The sequence below is a fragment of the Coccinella septempunctata genome, chromosome 8 (assembly GCF_907165205.1).
Source record: "Coccinella septempunctata chromosome 8, icCocSept1.1, whole genome shotgun sequence".
Lineage (NCBI taxonomy): Eukaryota > Metazoa > Arthropoda > Insecta > Coleoptera > Coccinellidae > Coccinella > Coccinella septempunctata.
The window spans coordinates 25626272-25642278 of NC_058196.1; the positions used below are offsets into that span (position 1 = coordinate 25626272).

General features: G+C 33.1%; 2 protein-coding genes across 3 annotated transcripts in view; one reads left to right on the top strand and one right to left on the bottom strand.

The window, feature by feature from the left end:
- The window catches only part of LOC123319318, a 28990-nt gene extending 27126 nt beyond the window's left edge, over positions 1-1864 (top strand). Inside the window, exon 8 of one of the 2 annotated variants that reach the window (XM_044906219.1) lies at positions 1557-1864. In XM_044906219.1, coding sequence (XP_044762154.1) covers positions 1557-1660 — 104 coding nt within the window. In that variant the 3' untranslated portion in view covers positions 1661-1864. The remainder of the gene's footprint in view (positions 1-1556) is intronic. The other variant, XM_044906218.1, reaches the window with a different exon arrangement.
- A 2546-nt stretch (positions 1865-4410) lies between these two features.
- On the bottom strand, positions 4411-10135 carry LOC123318770 (transmembrane protein 181). Its single transcript, XM_044905504.1, has 13 exons — positions 9785-10135; positions 8970-9130; positions 8770-8873; positions 8027-8206; positions 7851-7953; positions 7646-7799; positions 7184-7264; positions 7030-7129; positions 6840-6967; positions 6217-6366; positions 6029-6131; positions 5546-5770; positions 4411-5366 (listed from the first exon to the last, which is right to left on the bottom strand). The coding sequence occupies exons 2-13, from the start codon at positions 9125-9127 to the stop codon at positions 5236-5238; spliced, it is 1617 nt and encodes a 538-aa protein (XP_044761439.1). The 5' UTR covers positions 9128-9130; positions 9785-10135; the 3' UTR covers positions 4411-5235.
- Positions 10136-16007: the final 5872 nt, after the last annotated feature.

Genomic DNA, 16007 nt, shown 5'->3' on the forward strand with positions numbered 1-16007 from the left:
TGAAGTCTCTCGAATGGAATGGCCAGCAAGAAGTCCAGATCTCAATCCAATTGAGCAGGTTTGGGAAAACCTCAATGGAAGGATGAGAAGTTCAGAAAATCATCCAGCTACTCTTAATGACTTAGGAATCCAACTCGGAGAAATCTGGGAAGGATTAGATTGGAACATTGTAAGATCACTCATTTTGAGTATGAACCGTCGTTGCCGAGATAATAGTTAGCTACAAAAAAAAAGAAAATGGAATAATAGAAATAAATAAAATTAAATATAAAAAGGTTCAAAAAAGTAAAGAACATCTCGAAATTGAGGAAGAGTGACTCTAAAATAGATAATATGTATTTCTTACGCTGATACTTTGATGATGAAAACATCGACATAGACAATCTTTGGTCATTGAAAATTGTTTTCTTTCAATGTTTTTCCTGATAAAGAAACTTATGGTCAAGTCTCTCTCGCCCCCTGTTCAACTCTCCAATTGTTTAGGGAGACATGAGCCAATTTTCGGTTCCTAAACAAAGAATTGCTGTACTCAACATGTTCATCTCACCATCACTCTTCTATTATCTATCGTTACCTATTTGGGCATGATATCTTCACGCCAAAAAATGAGTTGCTACCATTTACATTCACAACTTAAGAGGCTTCAGAGTGAAAAGGGGTTCAACTCTCCCGGAGTCCCCATACATTTCGTATACCTACCTACTAACTCCTCGAAAATTTTAAGCCAAATCACCAAATAACAGCTTGGACCAATTTTTCGATTAGAGTTGATTGTGCTTTGATCGGCAGAGAAATCAATAACGAACCCGACCGGCTTTACCCTCATTATCCATTCTCTGTATATTCTGGTTCACCAACACGTTTCGAGAGATTTGTAGAATTCAGAACCGTCGGATAAGGTCATGCGAATTTAACAAGCCCTCAGATAATGTGGCTGCTTTTGCTGTTTCATTTTCGGAGGAAGAGCGGAAACGAAGTGGAGAACTGTAGAACACCTTTTGAATTTTAAAAGCTCCATTATAGTAATGAAAGATTTCGTTATCAAAGGGTAATTTCATGCATGAGGACGTTAAGATATTTCTATAGGTGAAGGGCTTTTATTAAAGCTCTTTGCTGTGCTTTAAGTCAATGATGATTAACAGCAAAGAGTGGAAAATTAACAATCAAATTGTTTTAAATAATTTCACAAGAAATCGTCCATATCAAATACTGAAGATGACACAGTAATACTACCCCAAGTAAAGTCCTATGTGAAATTGCTATTAGTTGTAAATTACTCATTTTAAATCCCTTTTTACGCCAGTTGAGACTGTGTAGTCATCAAATTGATTGTGATGACTTGAAAAAACATGTTTCCTTTCCATCTGGCGGGCTCTTGAATATTCTGCAGTTCTTCAGGTGCTGGAAGAACCCTTAAATACATGTTAATTATTGCATTATGTCTTTATGGACGAATTGACGCATTTTGATGGTTGGAAATTGTGGAATGAGCTGGAAAATTTGGAATATTCCAACATTTTGTAAATTTCTTATAGCTTTGTAACTTTTTTTTTCAGTGCGGATGGAAAACGAACAACTCATAAACTCCTACAACAAGGATGCTGCCAAGTTGAACCTGACCTTGGGACGTCCCCCCGTCCACATAATAGACATCACATGAGAATCATGATTCTGGGTGTCTATTGGATTTCTTTTGTGACCTTTGTTTCAGGAAATTCGAAAAAAAAACAGGATAACATAGGCTGTGTGTGTTTTATCGTGTCATTTATATAAGGTTACTCAGAATCGAACCTGAGGCACAATATTATTCGCACAAAGAGTGCTATTCTATTATTTATCATCTAGACCTTATTCTGAAAAACTAGCTCAGTTTCTTGAGTTTAGGACTTAAATTAATGATGCTAGTAATAATAATAATAACTATCAATTCATTGGCAACTCGAAAAGCTCGGAAAATATGAAAATTTCAGTTTTGTTCATTTTTGCACCTCGTTTGGCAACGTTGGAACACGTAGTTATGGTAATAACTGAAAGAAAGACTGTTGTCGCTGTATTAGCCCACGCTATGTTGAAAAGTTACGACGTTGCCTAATTGCCAACAAGAATTTCTCTCTTATTTTTCACGAAATCAGCAATATCTGCTACAAAAATTGAATTTATTGATTGTTTCATTTGTGGATAGAGTCTTCTTTGGTTTATTTCATTCATTGTTGTATGCAATGATGAACTTGACGGTCTGTATGTTGAACATTTCTTACGTCGAGGTGTTTTTCCAACAAATGTGAGGTTCTGTAGGTATTCTGAGTAATCTTTATTGAATGCTAGGAATTAAAGTCTTTCTCATATGGTATAGATATCGTGTTCTAAAGTATCTTCGTCTCAAAAATAACCCTCCAATCTATAGAATTTTTACCAAAACGTTACAATATATAAGTGGACATTTTTGAAGGTCCCCCTAATCATATCATTTTAGTCAATTATTGTGTAATCTTTCTGACAATCTACAACTCTGATCTCTTTATTCGGAATCTAAGCAGTCTTCATCCAATGATACCTATAGGAGCGTCCCACATTTAGAATAAGGTTTAAAGGTAAAGGAGTTTCTGGAAATAAATGAAATATCTACGTGACTTTAGTTGAGTGAGAATGTTTCATGAAACAGTAGGATGTGGTTCTCAAAATTTTAATATTATTCCGATGTCCATCACTTTTGACTTTATAAGATACTCTATATAGGGTTTCACGTATCCTCATGTTTACTAAATTTCGTAGTTCTTTTTGATCTCCGTTGGATTTTGGTGTATATTTTATATGAATCAATTTTTACAACTAACAACCTGCTTCTAGTTTGGTGAAGAATTCATATCATGGTAAAAATGGCGCCAAAATACTCCGCCTTGTGTAGCTTGATCTTGAAAAAATGATTTTTTAGGACTTCTCTTGGTTAACTTTGAATTTTATATCTTCAAAAGTACCTATTGTTACTGTAGATTATCGGGGATAAGTTTCATGTTTTATGTGAATCGTAATGATGTGTAGAGTATACCACATAACCTTACTAGATGGTTAAAATACATTGTAGTTGATTTTGTAGCTAACATTTGAGACTTAAGTGAGGTACTCCATATCGCTGACGGAGTTTCTTTATCAGTTTTTTACATTTATATCGCAGCATCAGGCTGTTAAGTTACTACTCGTATTTATATCATGTGACATGATTTCGTTGTGTCATCGTACTATTTTCTATGAATTTCATATAATATAAAAATAACACATTTTTGTGAAAATTGTGGAATCCCTACTTCGAAATATGTACTACAATCTCATGTGCCTATAGGGATGAAATTCGATAAATATTTGAAATTTAGCATTTCATTTTCACTTATATCTGAGAGGAAAGACAATGATAAGAATAAAAAAAGTACTCAACTGAACTTGCATTCGACATTTCTCTTAAAACTTCTATTATGAACCAGCTTACTGTTTCTCTCTGATGTCTGTTATCAAATAATTTCTGAATACTTTGATATATAGTCTGTTATTTCGTGGTTGACTAGAATACAGGGACGAATGCAATATTATGCTGAAAAATAGAATCTCGAAAATGTCAATGAACGTATAAAGCTGTGGTAAATATATGTTCAGAAAGGCATATCCAGTGATCCTTTAAAATGTCAATCAGCTTATACCTTCAGCATTATTACTTCAAATGATACACTTTTTTTGGGGTTCTTTATAGAAATACCATGTATCAATTTGAAAAAAAAAAGGGAAGCCTGAAAATTTTAACTGGATTTTAACATTCGGGAACTACAGCGATTATAATGTCTTTCATAATTACGAAATAATTTGGTATAAATATCTAGGTAAAACAGGATTTTAAGCACAACTACTCATTGCGTTTCCATGGAAAATTGCCAAATTATTCTGATATATACAAAACGTGTTGAAAAACCTTTCTTATTAAAAATGAGTCTAAAATTTTAATTTCGAATTTCTCATTAAACTACTATAATAATTTGGATCAAACAGAGGACAATCTATCAAGAAGACAGTGAATAGAATAGAATGCAAAATATCACATACTATATAGTATAAGGAAAATGTTGTAATATATTGTTGTTATAAATTTGATGTTCGTTGAATAATACAGGTGTTTATTACTGTTTGTAGTTTTGAGTGGTCAATAAAATTATGAAAAATTTGTTCTATTTTTATGGAATTGAGTAAGTATGACTGCCCTACGACTTTGCTAATAAATATGGTGCTTTTCGAAAAATTTTAATTACCTAATATGTGTGATATGAAGTTCTCTTTGGGGCAGCAGTTTAGTACTGAACGACTGGTTTGATACTCCTATATTATCCGAGAAGAAAATCCCATAGGGAAAGGATAACGAAAACAATTATGACAAGAAACCTTGAAATTTTATTCATCCAATACAAATACAAAATCTAATCCTACCATCAGTTGTAAAATATTTTTATATAGGGATTATGATTTTTCGCACATAATTTCGTGGTTATGATCTGATTCCTTTATGTAATTATGAAATCGAAAGTAAAGATGAAAAATTGTAAATTCATGTAATATTTCAAGTTTAAAGTGAAAAACGAAAATTTGTAAGTATTATCTATGATCGCAGACGGTGTTTTTTTCACATTTTCACTTACCACCAAAATGAGAATATTATTTCAGATTCCGGAGTTGATGGCCGAAGAAATTCTGGCGAAAAGTTCAATATTGACCGAAAAAATTAGGTGGTCAGCCAAATTTTTTGCGTCATTTGACTTCACATAGGTAAAACAGTAGGTATCTGAAGTTTGTAATCAAACATCGACATTATTTCAACTCGAAAGTTTCCAAAGAAATTGCGTATTATGTATACACTGTTCAATCTGGAAATGTATCTACCTAATAACATTAAAACTGGATAACAATTCACAGGAATATCTGATACATTTCTTTCCTGTTATGAAATACCAAAATCATCCCAACAAGTAACTTATGATCGATTTCTTCCGACGCAACAAAAATTCAATTGAATGAACCCTGACTGCCCTTCAAAATGACTCTCAACGTTTGGAATTTTCACAGAAAATTCCCATTCCCAAATATCTCCTCACCGGCCGAGTTTTCTACAATTTATTTTTCAAATCTCGTTGAGCGCTTTCAAAGACACCGCAAGTAGTGCCAAAATGCGAATTTCAACTGCTGTAAAAATTCTTATCAAAATCAATCACTGTCATCATCATTCCTAGATCTGTTCAGAGGCCGCCTGCTCTCCTCATCTGATCCGTAGATCACGTCCTCATCAGAGTCGTTGATCATTGAGAAAGCAGGATTATCTTTGGTGATTGCAAACTCTGTAAAAGTAGAAAATTAAGCTTTTGCATCTTCAAACGTGGGTATGATCTCTGTAACACCCAATCCTCCCATATTTATATTATTCCCTTTTCATCAAGAAACAATTTGCATTTTTGGTTATCCTTTTTACTACATGACGAAATACTACAGTCAAAATAAGTAAAAACAACACATTTACCATGAGCTGAAGAATTTCCTGGAGAGTAGACGTAGGCCATCGTATACAGATAGAAATTCAACAAACCATAAAATGCCATAAATTGCGCTGAGCTAGTATAATGTGTTGACAGCCTTGCCACAAAATTATCTTCCAAAAATCCAACTCCAAATCGTAAGAAAGTTATCACGCAGCTTATGGACAGCACTATAACCATGAGGAGTGTCAAATATTTCAGTCTCAAATCTGTAATATTGATGAAAATCAAGTTACTCAACTATCAGTTGTAGTATCGACTTGTTTCATCAAATTATGAACCAAAAGGTTATTCGAAAAACAAATACATTAATTATTATCAAAAATTCAATCATTTAAGATCAGAACTATCCACTATCTAGTTTCTCTTTTTCTCAAGAAATGATTTTTTTAGGAGCTTGTATGATAACGTGAAACCTAGATATCAGGAATCCAAAAATTTCTCAAAGAATTGCTCTGAGAACTTACCGAAAAATGGCATGGACCTCAACTCTGTATAAGCCCTCAAAATCAGCAGTCCGAGGTAGATTATATAAACAACACTGAATATGTAGAAAAAAGACTGGACAACCTGAAAAGTTTTTCAAAGTTTCAGCAACCCAAATAAATCAAATAACTCTTTCCAATATATTGAAAGAATTGTAGGAAGACCTTACGTAATAATTAGAAGTGTCAACTTCGTGGTTGTATGTGGGATCCTCAAGTTCATTCACTTTTTCCCACGTGGACAGGATTATGGCAGGAAACCATAACATGGCGACCAAAAACAATTTTGGCACGTAAAAAGTCAAGAACTTCCTCTCATTCTGCGAAAAACAATACCCAAATTGAAAACAGAATAAACTCTGATCTAAGAATTGAAACTTTTTGGATATGTTACTGTTGGTATACCATGAAATATAATCAAAACAATCGGACTGGCAGAAATCCACATTTCTATACATCTCAGGGGAGTAGCGATAGACCGGTTTCGCTCTTGTTTGAGTTCTTCTGCGTATATATCGCATAACTCAATCAACGATGACCACCAGAGCCAGTTGGTGGCTACTGATGTGCTCTAAGAAGAGCGAACCCGGTTGATAGCTTCTAACTATAAAACGACCTTTCATTATACGTGTACATGCAGCAAGCTTGAGACAAATATGAACCGTAGAGAGGAATAGAAATTTTTATGACTGCCAATCTAATAAGAATTTGATTCTGATAAGGCGTGAATGAAAATTCCTTCAAATATTTCCTTAGTGAAGAGTGCCATTCAATACTAATTTGTTAGAGTCACCTGTCTGAGACCATGATAAATACACAGCCAAAATAGAAGTAATGCACATAAGAAAGTTGCTTGAGCGAAGGCATCTATGAGGCCAGGAATCCAAGAATGCACCAAGAACATCATCGGAAACACTGGATCTGTAATAAATACCGTATTGATTTTTTTCCATTGTCATCCATTTTTAAGTCAACAATCTTACTGTTATATCCAATTAGACATGGTAGGAGAAAAGACATCCACTTCTGTTCGATGGACCAATCGTGCATCGCATATTTCTTCAAGGAATTGGCGAACCAACACTGAAATAATCTTCATTGCCAGAGGTCATATACTGAATTTTATTTCGTACTTACCGATATGAGAAACGTAGTGAGAAGAAAAACGAATCTAAACCAAATCTCTATCTTTGTGAATCCAGGATTGTATGTTTTGAACTGAAGAGATTATAGAATTATCAGTAAAACATTAACGAAAATGTTAGGAAAGCACTGAATTATGTACATAATTTTCACGTTTCGCTATCATAGTATCCTCATCAGGTGAGCGAACATAAGGCTAAGTTACTCAGTAAGTTTAGTTAGGTTAGAATATTTAAACGATCAATTAACTCTAATTCTAAGTATCCAGACAGGATAATGATAGTGAAATTACAACCGTTTGTCAGAAAATAACGTAGTACATTATGTAAATTCTTTGCTGTACTAAAGAAATCCTTTTAGAATACAACAAAACCATCTCCACAACATATGAAGAAGGTTTTTAAGAGTTTCACAATCAACAAACATTTTTATCAATATGTTGACGAAATAACTCACGTAAAAGGTGACTTGATTTATGTTGTATCTCTTGTGGAAAGCCTCCAATCCATGAAAACGCACAGTCAGAATATAATGAGTGTAATCAAGATAGCCCAAATGTAGCACAATGAATTCATCACAATTCTGATTCTCACATCTCAGATGCCTCGTCCTGAAGGTAATATTATGTCATTGAAATAGGGGCGTAGGGTGGGTAACTCACCTGTTCCTTGAATGCTTGGTGTCGACAACACTAATTGGCTTATGTTCTTCAGTAAGACCTTCAATTGTTATCGAGACTTGAAAGCTTTTATCGTAAATCTCATCTGTAATTGAAATTCATTTCGGATGGATCTACATCTAGAAAGCTACACAATGAGACGAACTAATTTTACTCACCGTCTTTATTTCCAGTGGTCAATTTCACTATCAGCCATAATTGTTGAGAATAGGTAGTCAATGAAGGAGTTCTCATAGTGAATGGACCAGAGGCTATGAGTGCTTGACTCAAATTACTCTGATTATTTTTTGGCAATAACAGTTTACCATCTAATTCAGCAGTACTGGTAATTGGAGGACCTTATTTGCAAAGAAAAATATAAATAAAATAAAAATAAATATATATACTTAATTGGAGATATTAAGTACAGGAATCACTGCACAATACAAATACAGGGTGAGTCATTGACTTGTACATATAGTTTAACAGAATATTCCTAAGGTCAAAGAAACACTTTTTCCTTTTAACATTTTTCCAATTCGGTCTCTCACAGACGAAGTTATCTAGCGGATATTTGAATATTTTGGAAAAGGCATAGCTGATTATGAAAATTTAAAAAGGCCATATCTTTTTATTCAGGACGAATTCAAGAAAATGGTGAAGGAAAAAAGTGTTCCTTTTGATCCCAAGAATCTACTTAAAATATATGTACACAACTCACCCAATATAGATGGAAGTATTTTGAAAATTCAGTATTCATGAGATGGGATGGTCTACACATATTGAAGGCATGATATAAGAATCCAAAAGTATTTTCAAATAAATTAGCAGATTCACAGATGCATGGAAACTGAATCTAATTCAATTCACAATCTCATAAATTCCATACAGCAAAATACAATCTATTATTTCAGATATTTACCTGCGACTCCAATAAAAATTGCTAATCCTAGAGATGTAAAAAATGCAATAAATGTCATTACAAATTCTCGTTTATGCATTGTATATAATCGCATTTGCACAGACCTGAAATTCAATTCATTATGAATCTCGTCATATAAATGGCACAAAAATCTGACAAATACCAAAAGTGAGAGCAAAAATTGGCTGAATCAAACTCACCGTTCACAACGATCATGATGATATGCTGGAGCTATATATTTATCGAATTCACTGAAGAGTTCACAGAATTGGGATAGTATATTTCTTAATCGTAAACTCCAGCCACCAGAAGGTAAATGATATGAATAACCAAGTCCGTCTCCGTTCAGCTTTGCCATTTTCTGAAAATTGTTGAATTTCCTTTGAAAAATCCTCTCATAATATAGTAAACAATACGAGTACCCTCTGTATCGTGAAGAATTACGAGTATATATCAATATATCGAGAATAATACCCATACCCACCTATTTATATTTCTTATTTTGATCGCTTTTGAGCGATTTGATTTTGAGAAATCAATGGATTCTTCTAAAATGTTAGTTGTGCGATCAAGACAATAAGTTTCACGTCATCATTTCAATCATTCATGCAATTCGATTATTCTTTCAGTTTTCAAAGAGCTATTTATATTTGTGATACGCTTGTTGAAAAGCAGTCGTCTTAATTCAATTACAATTGTTCCTGTTTCTACAGATTCAATAAATAATATGGTTTTTGCTTCAGGTCATTCATTGGACACGTAAATCAACAACTAAATCCTTCTATTAAAAATTAAAAGCCTTGATGATAAGATTACAATTTTGTTTGTATGAATAGAACATCACAATGGCATAATCGACCAAGGAAATTCTTAAGACTGTGAAAAACTAAAGGGAAATATAAAAAGCAACCAATGATTGCCGAATTTCACTGGAATAACCCTGTTTATTCCTTAAATTGTTTACCTAATGACCTAGTTTAGATGGAGATAAGAATGGATAAATGTTTAAACTCACTCGTTATGTATTTCCTCAAGTACATTAAAAATAAGTGGACGTAAAACTAAAATCCTTGGAGTCCAGGACTTTTGCGTAGGAAAAGAAAGATTATTGTTCACATTTCACCATATTTTCCAGGCATATATTAGCCATTACATTGTAACAACAACTGGAAAGATGCCATTGAAGAACGCTATGGCGGACTATCGATCTGCGCTACAGGGAAACTCCTGAAAAACCACTTGTTGCATTTCAGTCCCCGCAACTGTCATGAGAATTATCTAGGACGAGGGAGATGGAACAATGGAAAAATAATTAGTAGAAACAACAGAAAGGACATTTAATCTTTTAGGGAGCTGAAATTTTGAATATAGGTTACGGAGATCCCGAGGAAAGGTTTCGTGTAGAAAAAACTTGGTTTTTGTATACATGTATCATGTTCCTCTACAAAAACCTCATAGTTTCGGAAATAAAGTGAAATTTTTTTTAAAGTGAGAGTTTTCAGCGTACGACTTCTTTAGGGGGAGGGCCCACCAAAGTATCGTAGCACTGACATGACAAAGGCGATGCATAATTTTCAGATTTGAACTGAGAACGACATATTTCACGCAACTGAAATCTGAAAATTATGCATCGCCTTTGTCATGTATGTGCAATGTCAGTGCTACGCTACTTTGGTGGGCGCTCGCCCTTAGATTTAAATTTTATGATTTCTAGGCTGATCCGGCTGTCGGAAATATTTGAAACGATTTTGAAAAGGCCGTTTCATAGAAAAAAATCTATTTTGGGATGCTGGAGTTCGAATATGAATCGATACAAATTGGAAAGTTTCGGAAAAATGTGTCAGCAATCATAAAACTTATTTCGAAATACTTCAAATACAGTTCCTTGTTTTGCAAGTAGTATTTATGACCTCATTGGTCCGTTGCGGGCGGAAACGTTAAGGGGTGGTTTATTGTATTGGTTATATCGTACCTGTCATCCTATCAAAGTAACAAATATTTTCTTGTACCTACTTCAATGGTTTTGAATAGGGTTATTCTTATTTGCTTATCGAGAAAGTTATCTCGCAGATCAATTATGGCAGTTTTATGGTTTCCATGATATTGTTCTGGTTTCTTTTACACAAGAATTCCTTTTGCATTTATCAAAAGAAAGTTTTTAATTTTTCAGTCAAGAAAGTGGATGATATTTTGAACATGCATCAGATTGAATCAGTTTCACTCATTCGATCAATTGGCTATTTCAAGGTTTAAATTGTAGTATTTTCTCAATTAAATTCTAAAATGAATCGAAAAATAATATATTTCAATCTGTAAACAGCCTTTATGAGTGGAATTACTTGAAACAGTACCTACACTTACCTTTTCTGTACACCTACCATTTTTTAATTTTATTTCAAACTTAATGATTTATTTGAAATATGCTGTATGTTCTGAATGAATTATTATCAGCCATTCACACTCAATTCATAAATATTCTATTCCTTGATAGCATGCCAAGGAGCGTTCAGTGGAATTTTTTTCTGCATAGTATACTTTTACTACTACTACTACTATTGTCTATTATGTACCTACACCTTCCAATTTTTTTATTTTTTTAAACATATTTTTTCATTGAGAATATGCTGATAATGAATCATTATCAGCACTCTAATATAATAAATATTCTATTCCTTGATCGCAAGTCAAGGAGCGTTCAGTGGATTTTTTTTTACATAGTACTACTTGAAACAGTACTGTTGTCTATTATGTACCTACACCTACCAATTTTTTATTTTTTTTTTCAGAGTTAATGTTTCATTTTGTATATAAAGCGCGGGATGGTAACACAAATCCTACAAAACGTTTTGATTTTTTAGTTGTATCCTTCTTCTTGATCTGAATGTACTCGTCTAGTCTGAAAAGTTTGTAATAATTATGATCTTGTTTCCTTCTAATAGATATCATGTCCAGAATCTCCTTCAGAATGAAAGACCTCTGCAAACGTTTATTCAGAATTCCGTTCGACACATCCCGCTTTTTTTCTCCAACCTCAGAATTTGTTTTCACCGTGACTACATCTTTTTGTTTACGCTTAACTTCAGCACAAGTTTCTGACTTTTTAGAATTCTGAGGAAGAATTCCTTGTTTTCGTTCTCCAACAAGTGATTTTAATAAATTCCTGATTTGAACAGTTCTCCTCAAGTCATTTTGCTTAGACTTCAATTTCATCAATCCCGTTCTGAAGATCTGTTTCCTGTCCATCTCGTCTTCCAAACTGAAACAATAAATATGTAAGTATGAAACGATAATTCGATAATATCAAAGTTATAAAATGTAAACCACAACACAATATTTGCAGCACGTAACACATTCACAACTGAATACTGAATACTTGGTACATCTACTCCCCCGTTATATAGCCTCCTCCATCCCTTCCTAGCACCCCCACCACCTTATTGCCCGTTCCGTTTCATGAAGTCGGCTGTTGTTGGCTTGCTCTGACTTAAAACTTCTATGGAAGCAACATATTACATTGTGTTCAATCCATTTTTCATGATGATACCTAATAATAAACATATAAAATATTTTTTTATTTTTTGTTACTTTATCCTAGCACTAAAAATAAAGAAAATTGGAAAGTGTTTTATATTCTTTTTGAAAGAGATATGCAATTTTAAATGACTATTATCTAAAGTATTTTTCCACAGCGGAATGTACAATAGGAATATTCTTTATATATTGTTTTAAACAGTTTTAATGATATAAAACAATAAAATATCAAGAATTAAAAAGTATAAGTTATAGATACAAAGAAAACTATCTGCAGAAGCAAGTACTGAAGCGGCATTTATAATAACCGCCGAAGAAAAAATTCAAAATTCATAGAACATATAATGGAATTGTAGCAGATTGTATCTGCTTTGAGTTCAGTTATTAGGTTCTTTGAAATTAGGTCAGATATGTTTGGTAGATTTTTCATCAAATGGTACTCAAAACAGTACTGTTGCCTTTTTGGTATACAAACCTAGAATGTTTCTAATTCTATAATTCTAACCTCGTAGTTTCGGAAATAAAGTAAAATTTCTATTAAAGTGAGAGTTTTCAGCGTACGACTTCTTTAGGGGGAGGGCCCACAAAAAAAATGGTAGGTATACAGAAAAGGCAAGTGAAGGTACTGTTTTAAGTAATTCCACTCATAAAGGCTGTTTACAGATTGGAATATATTATTTTTCGATTCATTTTAGAATTTAATTGAGAAAATACTACTATTTGAACCTCGAAATAGCCAATTGATTGAATGATTGAGTGAAACTGGTTTAATCTGATGCATGTTCAAAATATCATCCACTTTCTTGACTGAAAATCAGAAACTTTCTTTTGATAAATACAAAAGGAATTCTTCTGTAAACGAATCCAGAATATCATGGAAACCATAAAACTGCCATAATTGATCTGCGAGATAACTTTCTCGATAAGCAAATAAGAATAACCCTATTCAAAACCATTGAAGTAGGTACAAGAAAATATTTGTTACTTTGATAGGGTGACAGGTACAATATACCAATACAATAAACCACCCCTTTGCGTTTCCGCCCGCAACGGACCAATGAGGTCATAAATACTACCTGCAAAACAAGAAATTGTATTTGAAGTATTTCGAAATAAGTTTTATGATTGTTGACATATTTTTCCGAAACTTTCCAATTTGTATCGATTCATATTCGAACTCCAGCATTTCAAAATAGATTTTTTTTCCTTAAAACGGCCTTTTCAAAATCGTTTCAAATATTTCCGACAGCCGGATCAGCCTAGAAATCATAAAATTTAAATCTAAGAGAGAGCGCCCACCAAAGTAGCGTAGCACTGACATGGCACACAAATCTGAAAATTTTGCATCGCCTTCGTCATGTATGTGCCATCATGTCAGTGCTACGCTACTTTGGTGGGCGCTCGCCCTTAGATTTAAATTTTATGATTTCTAGGCTGATCCGGCTGTCGGAAATATTTGAAACGATTTTGAAAAGGCCGTTTCATAGAAAAAAATCTATTTTGGGATGCTGGAGTTCGAATATGAATCGATACAAATTGGAAAGTTTCGGAAAAATGTGTCAGCAATCATAAAACTTATTTCGAAATACTTCAAATACAGTTCCTTGTTTTGCAGGTAGTATTTATGACCTCATTGGTCCGTTGCGGGCGGAAACGTTAAGGGGTGGTTTATTGTATTGGTTATATTGTACCTGTCACCCTATCAAAGTAACAAATATTTTCTTGTACCTACTTCAATGGTTTTGAATAGGGTTATTCTTATTTGCTTATCGAGAAAGTTATCTCGCAGATCAATTATGGCAGTTTTATGTATTCCATGATATTGTTCTGGTTTCTTTTACACAAGAATTCCTTTTGCATTTATCAAAAGAAAGTTTTTAATTTTTCAGTCAAGAAAGTGGATGATATTTTGAACATGCATCAGATTGAATCAGTTTCACTCATTCAATCAATTGGCTATTTCAAGGTTTAAATTGTAGTATTTTCTCAATTAAATTCTAAAATGAATCGAAAAATAATATATTTCAATCTGTAAACAGCCTTTATGAGTGGAATTACTTGAAACAGTACCTACACTTACCTTTTCTGTACACCTACCATTTTTTAATTTTATTTCAAACTTAATGATTTATTTGAAATATGCTGTATGTTCTGAATGAATTATTATCAGCCATTCACACTCAATTCATAAATATTCTATTCCTTGATAGCATGCCAAGGAGCGTTCAGTGGAATTTTTTTCTGCATAGTATACTTTTACTACTACTACTACTACTATTGTCTATTATGTACCTACACCTTCCAATTTTTTTATTTTTTTAAACATATTTTTTCATTGAGAATATGCTCATAATGAATCATTATCAGCACTCTAATATAATAAATATTCTATTCCTTGATCGCAAGTCAAGGAGCGTTCAGTGGAATTTTTTTTTACATAGTACTACTTGAAACAGTACTGTTGTCTATTATGTACCTACACCTACCAATTTTTTATTTTTTTTTTTCAGAGTTAATGTTTCATTTTGTATATAGAGCGCGGGATGGTAACACAAATCCTACAAAACGTTTTGATTTTTAAGTTGTATCCTTCTTCTTGATCTGAATGTACTCGTCTAGTCTGAAAAGTTTGTAATAATTATGATCTTGTTTCCTTCTAATAGATATCATGTCCAGAATCTCCTTCAGAATGAAAGACCTCTTCAAACGTTTATTCAGAATTCCGTTCGACACATCCCGCTTTTTTTCTCCAACCTCAGAATTTGTTTTCTCCGTGACTACATCTTTTTGTTTACGCTTAACTTCAGCACAAGTTTCTGACTTTTTAGAATTCTGAGGAAGAATTCCTTGTTTTCGTTCTCCAACAAGTGATTTTAATAAATTCCTGATTTGAACAGTTCTCCTCAAGTCATTTTGCTTAGACTTCAATTTCATCAATCCCGTTCTGAAGATCTGTTTCCTGTCCATCTCGTCTTCCAAACTGAAACAATAAATATGTAAGTATGAAACGATAATTCGATAATATCAAAGTTATAAAATGTAAACCACAACACAATATTTGCAGCACGTAGCACATTCACAACTGAATACTGAATGTACTGAATACTTGGTACATCTACTCCCCCGTTATATAGCCTCCTCCATCCCTTCCTAGCACCCCCACCACCTTATTGCCTGTTCCGTTTCATGAAGTCGGCTGTTGTTGGCTTGCTCTGACTTAAAACTTCTATGGAAGCAACATATTACATTGTGTTCAATCCATTTTTCATGATGATACCTAATAATAAACATATAAAATATTTTTTTATTTTTTGTTACTTTATCCTAGCACTAAAAATAAAGAAAATTGGAAAGTGTTTTATATTCTTTTTAAAAGAGATATGCAATTTTAAATGACTATTATCTAAAGTATTTTTCCACAGCGGAATGTACAATAGGAATATTCTTTATATATTGTTTTAAACAGTTTTAATGATATAAAACAATAAAATATCAAGAATTAAAAAGTATAAGTTATAGATACAAAGAAAACTATCTGCAGAAGCAAGTACTGAAGCGGCATTTATAATAACCGCCGAAGAAAAAATTCAAAATTCATAGAACATATAATGGAATTGTAGCAGATTGTATCTGCTTTGAGTTCAGTTATTAGGTTCTTTGAAATTAGGTCAGATATGTTTGGTAGATTTTTCATCAAATGGTACTCA